The sequence below is a fragment of the Bos grunniens genome, chromosome 8, assembly GCF_055505025.1.
Source record: "Bos grunniens cultivar Pamir isolate PY7600 chromosome 8, Bosgru_T2T1.0, whole genome shotgun sequence".
Lineage (NCBI taxonomy): Eukaryota > Metazoa > Chordata > Mammalia > Artiodactyla > Bovidae > Bos > Bos grunniens.
The window spans coordinates 49,572,923-49,588,571 of NC_141172.1; the positions used below are offsets into that span (position 1 = coordinate 49,572,923).

The window sequence follows — 15,649 nt, forward strand, 5'->3', positions numbered from 1 at the left end:
AACAAATGGGATCTAATTAAAATTAAAAGCTTCTGCACAACAAAGGAAACTATAAGCAAGGTGAAAAGATAGCCTTCAGAATGGGAGAAAGTAATAGCAAATGAAGCAACAGACAAAGAATTAATCTCAAAAATATACAAGCAACTCCTGCAGCTCAATTCCAGAAAAATAAACGACCCAATCAAAAAGTGTGCCAAAGAACTAAATAGACATTTCTCCAAAGAAGACACACAGATGGCTAACAAAAACATGAAAAGATGCTCAACATAATTCATTATCAGAGAAATGCAAATCAAAACCACAATGAGGTACCATTTCACGCCAGTCAGAATGGCTGCGATCCAAAAGTCTACAAGCAATAAATGCTGGAGAGGGTGTGGAGAAAAGGGAACCCTCTTACATTGTTGGTAGGAATGCAAACTAGTACAGTCACTGTGGAGAACAGTATGGAGATTCCTTAAAAAACTGGAAATAGACGGCCATATGACCCAGCAATCCCACTACTGGGCATACACACCAAGGAAACCAGAATTGAAAGAGACACGTGTATCCCAGTGTTCCTTGCAGCACTGTTTATAATAGCCAGGACATGGAAGCAACCTAGATGTCCATCAGCAGATGAATGGATAAGCTGTAGTACATATACACAATGGAATATTACTCAGCCATTAAAAAGAATACATTTGAATCAGTTCTAATGAGGTGGATGAAACTGGAGCCTATTATACAGAGTGAAGTAAGCCAGAAAGAAAAACACCAATACAGTATATAACGCATATATATGGAATTTAGAAAGAAGGTAATGATAACCCTGTATTTGAGACAGCAAAAGAGACACAGATGTATAGAACAGTCTTTTGGACTCTGTGGGAGAGGGTGAGGGTGGGATGATTTGGGAGAATGGCATTGAAACATGTAAAATATCATATGTGAAACAAATCACCAGTCCAGGTTTGATGCATGATACAGGGTGCTCAGGGCTGGCGCACTGGGATGACCCAGAGGGATGGGATGGGGATGGAGGTGGAAGGGGGGTTCAGGATGGGGAACACATGTACACTCATGGTGGATTCAAGTCAATGTATGGCAAAACCAATACAATATTGTAAAGTAAAATAAATTAATTAATTAATTAAAAAATCAAAGAGTGAGTTAGATCTACATGTACAAACATGGAAAGGGAAAATAGCAACTAGTAAAGGTAAGTATGTTTCTGTGTTTTTTTTTTTTTTAATTTATATGTGTATTTGGAATATTCACAGGAAAGTCCTAGAAGAATATGTGCCAAACTGTTAACAAGAAAAAACATGATTATTCTAAAAAACTATTTGCTGCTTATCTGAAATTCAAATTTAACCGAGTGTCTTATTACATAAGATTGTTATACAAGCCTACACTGGTGGCTTCTTCTAGCTGTGGATGCTGTTTAAAAGTGTGTACTGCAAACATTTACACCAGCCCAAACTCCTTTGGAACTGTCTTCACATGCAACATTGAATGATTCTTAAAGGGAAGAAAGGAGGAAGATGAAGACTGACTATAACAAAGTGCCAGGCACCCTGAGAGACAGCACCATTTGCAGCTTCTTGAAGACAAACACAGCTGATTCTATAACTGATTTAATAACCTCTTAGCCCAGCAGCATACTTTTTTGCAAGGTAATTTTCCAACAGCCTTCCCATGCAGCGGCCTAATCTCTTCTCCATCCCATGAGTCTGAGCTAGACTTGTGGCCAGTAAAATGTGGCCATAATGGTTTAAGTTCCTGACCTAGGCCTCCAGCGGCCCTGCAGCTTCAGGCTTCACTCTATCATAATACTGCCCTGAGACCACCATCCTGGAAGAAAAATCACTGAGAGAAACCAGCCAACCCTCAGAATCATGAGAAATAATGAACTGATGGTATTTTAAGCCACTAAACTTGGGGGTTATGTGTTGTGCCACAATAGATAACTCAGTTTCCTTCCACATTGTTTTCCTAATTTTGTTCTGCACAAATTCTCTGGTGAGGCTTCACTGAGGGTCAGAAATCTTCATCATGAATGTCACTAGTCTCACAGCTAGTTAGGTGTGAAGCCAACAAAAATTTGACAACAGATGTGTGTGACTGTAAAGGTCCATTGTTTTCTCTACACACACCTTGAATGTAAGAAGCATTCATTTAAAATTTAGTCGGATGACTGTTTGAATCAGAACTTGGTTTTTATTACTTGTATATATCACAATTAAGAATATGTTTATTCAACAAGAAATGTCTTCTAGTAAGAAATTTTTTATGCGGCTTCCCTGATGGCTCAGTGGATAAAGAATCTGACTACACTGTAGGAGACATAGGAAACATGAGTTCAATCCCAGAGTCAGAAAGTACCCCTGGAGGAGGAAATGGCAACCCATTTCAGTATTCTTGCCTGGGAAATCCCATGAACAGAGGAGCCTGGTGGACTCCAGTCCATGGGGTCACAAGAGTCAGATATGACCTGGCAACTAAACCACCATCAGGACATTTTTAAACCTTAGCCCTCTTCTCTCGATTAAATTACTTGAAAGGAAACAGTATTCAACCTATTACGTTCTCCCTAAAAGGTGAACCACTACTAGTTTAAGGAGTTGTGTTTTTCCATTTCAGGTGAGAAACTAAGAGAAAAAATAAATAACCAGAAGGAACCAACTAATTAAACCCTCCATACCTAACTCAATTATCTAGTATTGCCTTTTTTTTCTTCTTAACTCTTTATTTTATCTTTTATTTATTTATTGGCCACATGGTGTGTGGCATGGGGAACTTCCCCCCACCAGGTATCAAACTCACGCTCCCTGCAACAGAAGCACAGAGTCTTCTCCAGGGAAGTCCAGTTTTCTATTTTTAAAAGAGTATAGTAAAGCCTCACAGAAAGCTGCAAAACTCTTTTATAGAGTTCCTTCAACTAAAATGAAAGTCTTTTAAGTATTTTAAATCATATATTTCCTCCTGAAATAGTCTGTAGATTCAGTGTGTGTCATGAATAAAGAAGGGAAGAAATTACTCCTAATTAGTAATAAGTTGGCACTCACTGTGGGCTAGGCTCTTAGATATATGCTTTATTTTTATTTAATACATTATTAACCACCGTTTTATACAATAACTGAGATTCTGAAAACATAAAACTTGTCCAGAGTCATAGATTGAATAAGTGGTAGAGCTGTAGTTCTAGTCTGTCTGACTCCAAGGCCCATGGTGTTTCCATCCTATCAGAGTTCCTATCCACAATAATCTTAACTTCCTCTTACTAGTAAGGTTTTATTTTGCAATTACAATCTGCACACTTCCAGTACTGATTAAATATTTCTATTACACCTTTCTCTAAACAGACTGCATGTGATTTACTTGATGATAAAGATGCTCACACAGACAAACAAAAAAATTTTTTAAGAAAAAAAATTTTTAATAAAAAAAGATGCCCAAGCATTTCTGTAATATCCTGGAGGGTATAATAATTCAAATTTCTTTAAGATGGGTCATTATGTTTAGATATTAAATTCAGAATTGCTACATTCCAACCACACAATTTAGTCATTTTAGGCTCTTAGAAACTGTTTTACTAGCCTAAGAACAAAATGCTATCATAAAAGGCTTCATAATCCTTTGACCCAGAAATATCACATCTCTTGCCCCTCAAAGCCCTAATATGATGCACATTCACATAATTAGATATTTATATCAAAATTATATAACATAATACATTAGAAAGTTATTGAAGTCTTTTATTTGACAAGTAATTAAGTGAACTATTAGATGGGCAATTATGTAACTATTAAAAAATGCTAACAATGAAGAGTACGAAAAACCAAAAAAAGAGCTAGAACATCTGTATGTACTGTATGAGTACAACTGTGTCAAAAACTGACTTAGCAACTAAACCACCATGTCAAAAACCACATAAAAAAAAGTAGAAAGAAATGACTTTTCATTTTTCCAGGTATTCTGTTAGCCCAGCTGGTAAAGAATCCGCCTGCAATGTAGGAGACCTGGGTTCAGTCCCTGGGTTGGCAAAATCCCCTGGAGGAGGGCATGGCAACCTACTCCAGCATTCTTGCCTCTAGAATTCCCATGGACACAGGAGCCTGGTGGACTACAGTCCATGGAATCTCAAAGGGTTGGACACGACTGAGCGACTAAGCACACAGCACAATATTCTATAATGAGCCTTATTTTGAAAAAAAAAAATTGATTAATTTAAAATGAACATATTAAATATCTTGGAATGATTTACAGGGCTAGTGTACAAGAAATTCCTATATTACATTTTTGTGGTGGCAGTTTAGTCGCTAAGTTATGTCCGACTCTTGTGACCCCATGGACTGGAGCCCTTAAGGCTCCTTTGCACATGGGATCTCCCAGGCAAGAATACTGGAGTGGGTTGCCCTTTTATTCTCCAGGGGAATCTTCTCGACCCAGAGATTGAACCCGCGTCTCCTTCATTGGAGGCAGTCTCCTGCATTGCAGGAAGAGTCTTTACCACTGAGCCACCAAGGAAGCCCTATTACACTTTTACTGATTGTTTATTCTTCCTGACTTAATAAAACATGCATTTCACTCACTTCCCAGGCCCCTTGAGTCCACAAGTTATGTACCAAGGCCGTATTTTTTTAATGTTTATAAAGACTTGTGTATTATATTGACTCAACTGGTGCTTTTTTTTTAAGCTTAGAACTTCCTGTCCCTAAAACACATTGAACTAACTCAGGATTATTTCTCCACAGAGCTCAGAATTAATCATATTTATTATTTTAGTAATCATAAAATCCCTGTAGAGATGGGTAAAGGAAAAAATAGCTTTAATTTCATAAGTGAAGAGTCAGATCTCAAAGTAGAGAACTATCAACCAATGTGATAAAAATTGACCAGCCTATTTGTGGCACCTCCCAGACATGGCATCCCATAGTTCCACATGCTCTAGTCAACTGCTACTTGAACATCCTTCTGCCATCAGTGGCCAGTCTTTATTGCCCAAAGGAAAGAGGAATTGTAGAACACTAATAATCCCCCCAGACTTTCTATTTCTCTAGTCATCCTCCATTCTGTTTATTCTCCCTACCCATCTTACCTTATTAAAGTCTATGATAGAATTGCCTCCTGATCATGATGTATACAAGAAGATGGTACCCACTAGCCATCCAGATGTAACATCTCTTTTATTGTGGTACTCTTGTCAAGTTTCTACCGTCCTTCCTGTTGTTAGTTGAATCATGCCCCTCTCCAACAAAGATATGTTGGTGTACTACTCCGCAGTATTTCAGAATGTGACCTAATCTGGAGTTAGGATCTTTACAGAGGTAATCAGGATAAATGAGGTCATTTGGATGGACTCTAAGATAATATGACTAGTGTCCTTATAAAATAGGGAAATTTGGACCAGAGACATGCATAGAGGGGACATGATGTCAAGATATAGGAAAAAGACAATCTTTTTAAGCCACGGAGAGAGGCCTGGAACAGACCTTTCCCTCACAGTCTTCAGGAGTAATTGACCCTGCTAACACCTTGATTCTGGATACTTAACTTCCAGATCTGCAAGACAATAAAATTCCCATCGTTTGAGTCATCCATTTATGGCAGTGCTAGCAAACAAATACACTTCCCTAACATATATACTCATGGAAATTCTCCTAAATCACGTTTTTTAACAAGGGGCATAATAACTTCCTGTTGGCCTAAAATAATCTAAGATTACACTTCTCGAATAGGCATAAATGTTAGTAGCACCTCTTTCATTCACAAAAGTGCTCATGTTTAGTCATCCTATCACTTGTGCCACCCACAGTCCTTTCTATACCGTACTTCTATTCAGCCAGGAGTTTCTTCACAATCACTCTAGTGTCTGACTATTACAGACCTCCTCGGTATAATGACAAAAGGGAAATTCATTTAAAAGTTTTCATTAATGTTTCTTTTGTTTTGACTAGATGTACATCCTGTAAAGATAGGAACTGCTTCTTTCTCATTTTTGCATCACCTAGCATTTACATGGTCCATCATGCAAGAAATGTTTATACAACCAAATTAAACTGAGGTAGGAACTTTATTATCCTTACTAAAGTATCATATTTGTTCCAGATTACCCTCTCTTAAAGTTATCAAGAAATAGATTCAAATTGCTAAGTACCTCTATTTTATTGGACTGAGAAATTCTCATATTTTTAAAGAATAAGCAAGTTGAAGCATTTTAGCTTTTTATGGCATTAGTATGCTTAGGCCAGTCTTTTTCTCTTCTCCGCCATCCTATGTGCGGTTGAGTTCTTTCCTCACCATGTCTTCTCACAAGACTTTCAGGATCAAGCGATTCCTGGCCAAGAAACAAAAGCAGAATCGTCCCATTCCTCAATGGATTCGAATGAAAACTGGCAATAAAATCAGGTACAACTCCAAGAGAAGACATTGGAGAAGAACCAAGCTGGGTCTATAAGAAGCAAGCTGGGTCTATGAGAAGTGGTCTTAACATGTGTGGCACACATGTTAAGACCACTTTTTTAAGCAGCCAGATCACAATGAAAACATCACTACTGTAATGCTTGGCCCATGATGTTATTTCCTCACTATCAGTCTGAGACCCAGCAATAAATATAAAACGTTGGAATTGTTATTGTATTATATGGTTTGTGATGACGTACTGAATAAATACTGTCAGTTAGGACATGGGCCTGTCCAAGGATAGAAATGTTCTCTAGCTACCAAGTACTTAGAAGTACAGCTTGTAAAATAGGAACTGGCTTTTAAAAATTTTGTTGTCTTATTGTTCCCTATAACTAGCAGCTCTTACACCTACTGTTATAGGAAGTACACGTATGTGTCATCCTTGAACCTGAAGGCAGCACCTTTTTAAAATAAACCGTGGGGGGAGGGGTGCTTGCCACAAGACATGCAGGATCTTAGTTCCCCAACCAGGGATTGAACCCACTTGGCTGCCAGGAAAGTCCCATAAAAAGCATGTTTATATGCTATTCTATGATGTGGACCAGGGTTTGGCAAACTGATCTGCCTGTTTTTGTATGGTCTGTGAACTAAAGTTATGCATTTTTAAATGGTTGAAAAAATCAAATGTTTTTGACATTTAATAAATTCAAGTTTACCTACAAAAAAAAAAAAAAAGTATGCTTAGGCCAGCATGATTGTATCTACAGGGAGAAACCAAACATATTGAACATGTATTAGTATCATGTTCCCATAAAATAATCTACAAAGTAATAGGATAATGGAAATCAAAATTGTAACAGCAGATGATTACTACAAGTAATGCAATCATCATTGAGATAAGGAGAGATTAGAAGACAAATACTTTCCTGTGCTTGTAGACCAAAATATGAACAAAATACATAGAAGGAAATAGGACTTATTTAGGAAATTAGTCCTGAATATTCATTGGAAGGACTAATGCTGAAGCTGAAACTCCAATACTTTGGCCACCTGATGCGAAGAACTGACTCATTTGAAAAGACCCTGATGCTGGGAAAGATTGTAGGCGGGAGGAGAAGGGGACGACAGAGGATGAGATGTCCTGTTGGATGGTTGGATGGCATCACCGACTCAATGGACATGAGTACAAGTAAGCTCTGGGAGTTGGTGATGGACAGGGAGGCCTGGCATGCTGCTGTCCATGGGATTGCAAAGAGTTGGACACGACTGAGCAACTGAACTGAACTGAACTGTGTTGACCAAACTTAGTGGTAGCGTGAGGGTGGACTGTGTACCCTCTTCATTGCTATGGTGACATGAGTGAACAATCCCCTCTGTAAAGTCAAATAAGCCCTTTTAAAGGGCATGGCATAAGTATTTATAGATTTAAAGTCCCATCTGGGACAGCATAGAGAGGACTCAAGAAGCTCAAACACTGCTCTTTGATGGTCTGCGCAGAAATGGTAAAGGATCTGTGAACATGATCATAGGAACATCATTAGTATCAGGACGACTCAGGAAAACAAAACTATTTCAGAAAGATATTACTAAGAGATATCTAGACACTTTACTTGCTCTTCTTTCTCCTCTCTTGAGGATGGGCACTTATTGATAGCAGATTTAGCTCAACATGCCTTAAGAGAAGTGCAAGGTTTTCAGTATAACTTCTTCCAGAATGGTGATGTAAACCCAGGACTTAAAGCGCTTACGGCTCAGTAGTAATCAGACTCCTTTCTTGACTCTGGCAGGATAGTGCCATATCAATGGTGGCTTCATATTTCATTGCAGGAACCAAGGAAGAGGTAGCATCTGTTCCTTTTCAGAGTAAACTTCTCTTCTGTAAAGTTCTGCATTGTGTATGTGCCTGTGCCTACTCAGAAGGTACATGTTACCGTGCCTGGAAACCACCTCACCTCCACCACGTGGAGCGTATTCTACCTCCACATGGTGTTAGAATGCTCCATATTTTACCTCCCCTCCTACTAAACATATTGTGACCTGTTTCAAAAAACCCATATGCAACTCTTTCGTTCCAGAGCACTCTCATTTTTCTGGCTATAAAAGCAGTATATCCAGTTGTAGAGAATTTGGAGAATTCAGAAAGATACAAGAAAGACAGAGAAAGTGGGGAATGAGGGAGAAAGAGAGAGAATATGAAGAATGAATCACTGGTGACTCTGCCTCTCAGAGACAACAAATATATTATTCTGCTGTATTTTTGTTAAGAAGGTCTCTTCTCAATATTCTTCTGCTTAGTTCTGTTAATAGCGCCCTTGTCTGCACGTCCTCTGTCATCTTTATAGAACTGATAGTTTAGCTGGTAAAAACTTAAATTGCTGCTGCTGTTGCCAAGTCACTTCAGTCATGTCTGACTCTGCGACCCCATAGACAGCAGCCCACCACGCTCCTCTGTCCCTGGGACTTTCCACTGGAGTGGGTTGCCATTTCCCTCTCCAATGCATGAAAGTGAAAAGTGAAATGAAGTTGCTCAATTGTGTCCAACTCTTCGAGACCCCATGGACTGTAACCTACTAGGCTCCTCCGTCCATGGGATTTTCCAGGCAAGAGTACTGGAGTGGGTTGCCATTTCTTTCTCCATACTTAAATTAGGAAAGATTTTATTTTGTGTAATTAAAAGCATATTAAAAAGGGGGCTTTTCCTTTAATATTACTCACTGTATGCAGTGGGGGTTTGTAGCAATAGAACTATGAAGAATAGGAGCCCATCTGACATAACAGAGAATCCTCCTCCCTAAGTCTCAGAAACCGCACCATTACCACCATGTACGGCAATGATCAGAATTGTTCTGTATATATATTAGTTACATTTTGAGTAACACAGGCCCAGAGATAGGCCAGGGAACCTATAACTCATGTACCTCTGTTGCCATGAGAAAATCTGTTCCAGGTTCCAAACTGCTTGTTTACAAACTAGCCTATAGAAAACAAATTATTTCTAGGAGGGAGACTGCTTATGTTTGGATCACTGGAATAAGAGAACAGGAGTGACAGATAAATGGGTATAGAAGATGTGGTACATATACACAGTGGAATACTACTTGGCCATAAAAATAATGAAATAATGCCACTTGCAGCAATATGAATGTAACTAAGAGGTTATCATACTAAGTGAAGCAAGTAGAAAGAGAAAGACAAATATCATATGATATTACTTATATGTGGAATCTAAAATATAACACAGATGAACCTATCTATGAAATAAAAACAGAATTATGGTCATAGAGAACAGACTAGCAGTTGCCAAGGGGGAGGGGGTGGGGCAGGGGTTGGGGAGGGATGGAGTGGGAGGTTGGCGGTAGTAGATGTAAGCTTTTACATACAGAATGGACAAACAGTAAGGCCCTACTGTATAGCACAGATAACTAAATTCAATCCTATGATAGACCATAACGGAAAAGAATATTTTTAAAAGAGTGCATATATATACACACACATATATGCATGTATGTATAACTGAACCATGACTTAGTGGCTGAACAACAACAACATAACTGAATCACTTTGCTGTTCAGCAGTAATTAACACAATACTGTAAATCAACTATGGTTTAGTCACTAAGTCGTGTCCAACTCTTGAGACCCTATGGACAGAGGAGCCTGACAGGCTACAGTCCATGGGATTCTCTAAGCAAGAACACTGGAGTGGGTTGCCATTTCCTTCTCCAAAAATCAACTATACTTCAATTTAAAAAGAGAGAAAGAGAACAGGAGTACGTGCTTGGGTAAAATTTGTGAACAGGCAGTTACAAGTCAACCCCCAGTGAGGAAAGCAATGTGGTTAATTTATTTGCTGCTACTGCTAAGTCGCTTCAGTCGTGTCCAACTCTGTGCGACTCCATAGACAGCAGCCCACCAGGCTCCCCCGTCCCTGGGATTCTCCAAGCAAGAACACTGAAATGGGTTGCCATTTCCTTCTCCAATGCATGAAAGTGAAAAAATAAAGTGAAGTCACTCAGTCATGTCTGACTCCTAGCGACCCCATGGACTGCAGCCCACCAGGCCCCTCCGTCCATGGGATTTTCCAGGCAAGAGTACTGGAGTAGGTTGCCATTGCCTTCTCTCACTGCTGACCTAACAAGTGACAATTTTATTTATAAAATGGGCCTAATTTACTTAGGGGATGCCTAAGAGTTGAAAGAACAAGAAACAGGACAGATTTTCAAAATAAATGCCCTGTGAGGTTTTTCTTATTTCTAGTATTTTCTCATTCCTCTTCTTGCTCTATTGAACTTGTTTATCAAAACTTAGCTCCATGAAAGTATATGCATATAAAACTGGTGAAATCTAGAAAAGAGCTGCAGGTTGTTCCAATGTCATTATGCCAGTTTGGGTACTGTACTCAAGTTATATAAGATGCTACTATTGCGGAAAACTGGGGGAATGGTACATGGGACCTCTTTGTATTATTTGTTTCTACTTCCCGTGAGTCTGTAATTATTTCAAAAGAAAAAGAAAAAACTCAGCTCCAGAGCTTGCTGCAGTACGGTCTTGCCTGACAATCAAGAATTACATCACCTTCCAACTGCTTTGACTAATTGTCCCTTCCAATAATTTCCATACTGCATCTTGCCCACTTACTAATTGTCTGTGCCATCCCACTTAGTATACATGTATATTTACATGTGTACTGCATATGTTTATATATGTTTACGTACATTGAGACAAACATAAGATATATATAATACATCTTGTTCACTAACTGGTTCATATATGCATAGATTGTGAATACCTGCAAGACTGTAAGTTCTGTGTTTGTACTTCGTTTCTTCATATCCCCATGGTAGCCCACTGTTAACTTAATGGTAGGTGCTCAATAAATACTACTTAAGTGAACAAAAAACCAGGAAATATTAAAGAGAAAAAAATAGTTAACACTTGACTAAGTTTAAAAAATAAAAACAAAACAATATAATTTGGTGCCCAGGAAACATTTACTGGCCCAAGATTAGTGTTTAAAGGCTGTAGAAGCCTGTACATCTGCCTCCTTTAATCTTGGTTATCACCATAAACAGGTAGTTATCAGCTTAGAAGCACAAAGGTTAATCCCAGGTGTGTTGTTTTAACACTTGGCCATAAAATCTGAGTTCATTGAGGGAAATGCTGAAGAAGCACTTTGCTAACTCCAGAATCCACCCCTCCTTTGGTAATCTTACCTGAATCAAAGGGTGAACAGGTTTGCTTAAATTGAGAAGTTGGTAAAATTTAAACTTCATGAAAAATGTGTGTGAAGTCGCTCAGTCGTGTCCAAGTCTTTGTGACCCTGTGCACTGTAGCCCACCAGGCTCCTCTGTCCATGGGATTCTCCAGGCAACAATACTGGAGTGGGTTGCCATTTCCTTCTCCAGGGGATCTTCCCAACCCAGGGATCAAACTCGGGTCTCCTGCTTTGCATGCAGACGTTTTATCCTCTGAGCCACCAGGGAAGCCTTCAAAATCTATATGAATGGTAGGTACCTCCACATTAAGAAATTAGAAATATATCTGCTGACTTAATAAAGTATATTCTTAGAAAAGTTACCTTCTGATTTAACTGCTGTTTGCAGGTTAAAATACATGGATTGTAGCCTAAAAATAGGAACACATTCAACTGTGTGGGTTCACTTATTGTTGTTGCTGTTTAGTTGTAATAGCAAGGGGCTTCCCTTGTGGCTCAGCTGGTAAAGAATCCACCTGCAATGTGGGAGACATGGGTTTGATCTCTGGGCTGGAAAGATCCCGTGGATAAGGGAAAGGCTACCTACTCCAGTATTCTGGCCTGGAGAATTCCATGAACTGTATAGTCCAAGGGATTGCAAAGAGTCAGACACAACTGAGTGACTTTCACTTTCATTTAGTTGAAAAGTCGTGTCAGAGTCTTTTTTGACTCCATGGACTGCAGCCTGCCAAGCTCCTGTGTTTGTGGAATCTCCTAGGCAAGAATACTGGAGGGATTGCCATTTCCTTCTCCATGGGATCTTCCTGACCCAGGGATCAAACTCAAGTCTCCTACATTGCAGGCAGATTCTTTACCACTGAGCCACCTGGGAAGCCCCTGGTCTAGGGTGGACGGAGTGGGTAAACTGTTCACATATACATGGATATTCTTCGACAAATACAGTGAAGTTTTTAAAAATATTTTTGACAGTTTGAAAAAATGTGCAGAAGAACTTCATGGTCAAAAATATTGAAAAAAATTAAGAAAAAGGTATATGATGAATGCATAAAACACATGAAGGTACCAATCTATTCTTACATAGGCATAAAATAATGATATTTAATTTAAATTAATAATGTTAGTTTTCTTTACTGTTTTACAATATTACTTTCAAAGAATAACATTACCATACAGTATGCTTCTCTCTTATAACTGGAGAAATTATGTATCAGCCCATTATCACAGGTAAGTGGTTTTTTAAAAAACAAAACAGTATTTCCAATACTGTATTATGAGTAGGAGTGTAATCCTGCATGCTACAAAATTTTATAATGATTTATTCATTCAGTTCAGTTGTTAAGTCGTGCCCGACTCTTTGTGACCCCATAGACTGCAGCACGCCAGGCTTCCCTGTCCATCACCATCTCCCGGAGCCTGCTCAAACTCATGTGTATAGGCTAGTCTACCATGAGGCAATCTTTTTGATTACACAAAGATACCATAAAGCAATCACATTGCTGCTTCTTTGATATCAAAGCATGAATCATTTTACGTGTAAGTAAATGTAAACTTTTTCACACTATCTTTTTGTTTTTGATGTCTAGTATCACTAACATCTACAGTGTCTTGTATCATACACAATACTGATGTGCCATGCTAAGTCGCTTCAGTAATGTCCGACTCTTTGTGACCCTATGGACTATAGTCCATCAGGCTCCTCTGGCCATAGGATTCTCCAGGCAAGAATACTGGAGTGGATTGCCTTGCCCTCCTCCAGGGGATCTTCTCTACCCAGGGATTGAACCCACATCTCTATGTCTCCTGCACTGGCACATGGGTTCTTTATCACTAGCGCCACCTGGGAAGCTCAACTAGAGTCGCAACTGCAGAATCCACACGCTCCAGCTATTGAAGCCCAGGTCCCTTAGAGCCCGTGCTCTGCAATGAGAAGCCAGCACAACGAGAAGCCTGTGCACCGCAACTAGAGAGCAGTGCCCTCCTCACTGCAGCTAGAGGAAAGCCCTCACAGAAACAGTGACTAGCACAGCCGGAAAAAAAGAGAGAGACACACACACACATAACAGCATCCTGGCTGTAAGAACTGGAGTAAACTTTAAAAAAAAAAAGTGAAATAAAGATCAGAATATGTGCATGGTATTCTAATTCTACCACTTATACTTTTAAATGAAAACAAATTTTATGCATATTTATACACATACGTGTGTATGTGTATGTGATTTTATATGTATGAGATCTCTGGATAGATACACAAGAAGCAGGTGACAACAGAAAAATTCAAGGACTAGTACATGAGTTGGGAATATTGATTTTTTACTATATAAAATCTTCCACTTGGAGTATTTTACCACATGGATATATTATTTTCAGAGATGTTGTTTTTATCTTTCTATTGTAAAATAAAACACAGATAAAGAAAAACCACTTGAAACAAATTAATGTCTCAGTAAATTATTGACAGCAGGTTAAAAAATAAAACTTGGCTAGCCACAAAGAAGCCTCTCCGTGTGCCCCATATCTATCACAGACTGTTCCCACTCCTTCCAAAAGTAACTACTATCTTGGCTTTTAGAGTAATCATTCAATTCTACTCTCCTGACTTTGATAACTTCCCTTGCATTTCTTTATAATTTTATCAATCAAATGTGCATCCTTAGCTGCTAGAGTCTTGCCTATTTTTTAAAATATGGGTCTTTTATGTATGGTACAGGTTTCTAAATTCTCTCTGCTATGGACTAATGGATTTAAGCATATCTAATGTGTTTCAGATTGTGGAAGCCGGAATCCAAGATGGCCCCCAGTGATCCCTGCCTTCCAGTACTGACACCTTTATATGGTCCCCTCTCACATAGGAAGGGTTGGTCTGCTTAACCAATAAATTACAAGCATCCTCAGATATATTGTGAGTCGAGTTCCAGACCACCAGAATAAAGAGAATATTGCAATAAAGCTAGTCACATGAGTTTTTCGGTTTCCTCGTGCATATAAAAGTTATATTTACATTATACTATAGTCTATTAAAGGTCATTGTCTTTTTTTAAAAAAAAGTACACATCTTAATTTTAAAATACTTTACCGCTAAAAATTTCTAGCCATTATCTGAGCCTTTAGTGAGCCCTAAACTTTTGCTGGTGGAGGGTCTTGCCTAGATGTTGATGACTGCTGACAAATCAGGGCTGCTGCTGCTAAGTTGCTTCAGTCGTGTCTGACTCTGTGCGACCCCATAGACGGCAGCCCACCAGGCTCTGCCGCCCCTGGGATTCTCCAGGCAAGAACACTGGAGTGGGTTGCCATTTCCTTCTCCAATGCATGAAAGTGAAAAGTGAAAGTGAAGTCGCTCAGTTGTGTCCGACCCCTAGCGACCCCATGGACTGCAGCCTACAAGGCTCCTCCATCCATGGGATTTTCCAGGCAAGAGTACTGGAGTGGGGTGCCATTGCCTTCTCCGACTAATCAGGGCAGTGGTTGCTAAAGGTTAGGGTGGCTTTGGCCATCCTAATCAATTTCTTAAAATAAGACAGCAATAAAATTTGCTGCACTGACTCTGCCTCTCGTGAATGATTTCTCTGTAGCACGCATGATCTGAGATAGCATTTTACCACAGTAGAACTTCTTTAAAATTGAAGTCAGTCCTCTCAGAATCTGCCACTAATTTATCAACAAAGTTTATGCAATATTCTAAATCCTTTGTTGTCATTTCAACAATCTTCACAGCACCTTCACTAGGAGTAGATTCCATCTCAAGAAAGCAGTTTCTTCGCTCATCCATAATATGAAGCTCCTCGTTGTTTAAAGCTTTATCATAAGATTATAGCAATTCAGGCTCCATGTCTAATTCTAGTTCTCTTGATATTTCTACCACACTCACAGTTACTTCCTCCACTGAAATACCAAACCCCTTAAAATCACCCATGAGGGTTGGAATCAACTTTTTCCAAACTCCTGTTAATGTTGATATTTTAAACTCTTCCCATTCATCACAAATGTTCTCTTTAAAAATATATTTATTTGTTTATTTATTTGGCTATGTTGGGTCTTACTTGCATCA

At 39.0% G+C, this 15,649-nt stretch overlaps 2 protein-coding genes across 2 annotated transcripts in view; one reads left to right on the top strand and one right to left on the bottom strand.

Moving 5' to 3' along the window:
- Positions 1-15,649, bottom strand: part of TRPM6 (transient receptor potential cation channel subfamily M member 6) — a 166,984-nt gene that overhangs the window by 134,200 nt on the left and 17,135 nt on the right. The gene's annotated exons all lie outside the window — the stretch shown is intronic.
- LOC147367043 (large ribosomal subunit protein eL39) lies at positions 6,240-6,613 on the top strand. The gene has a single exon (XM_086415543.1). The coding sequence runs from the start codon at positions 6,287-6,289 to the stop codon at positions 6,440-6,442; it is 156 nt and encodes a 51-aa protein (XP_086271669.1). The 5' UTR covers positions 6,240-6,286; the 3' UTR covers positions 6,443-6,613.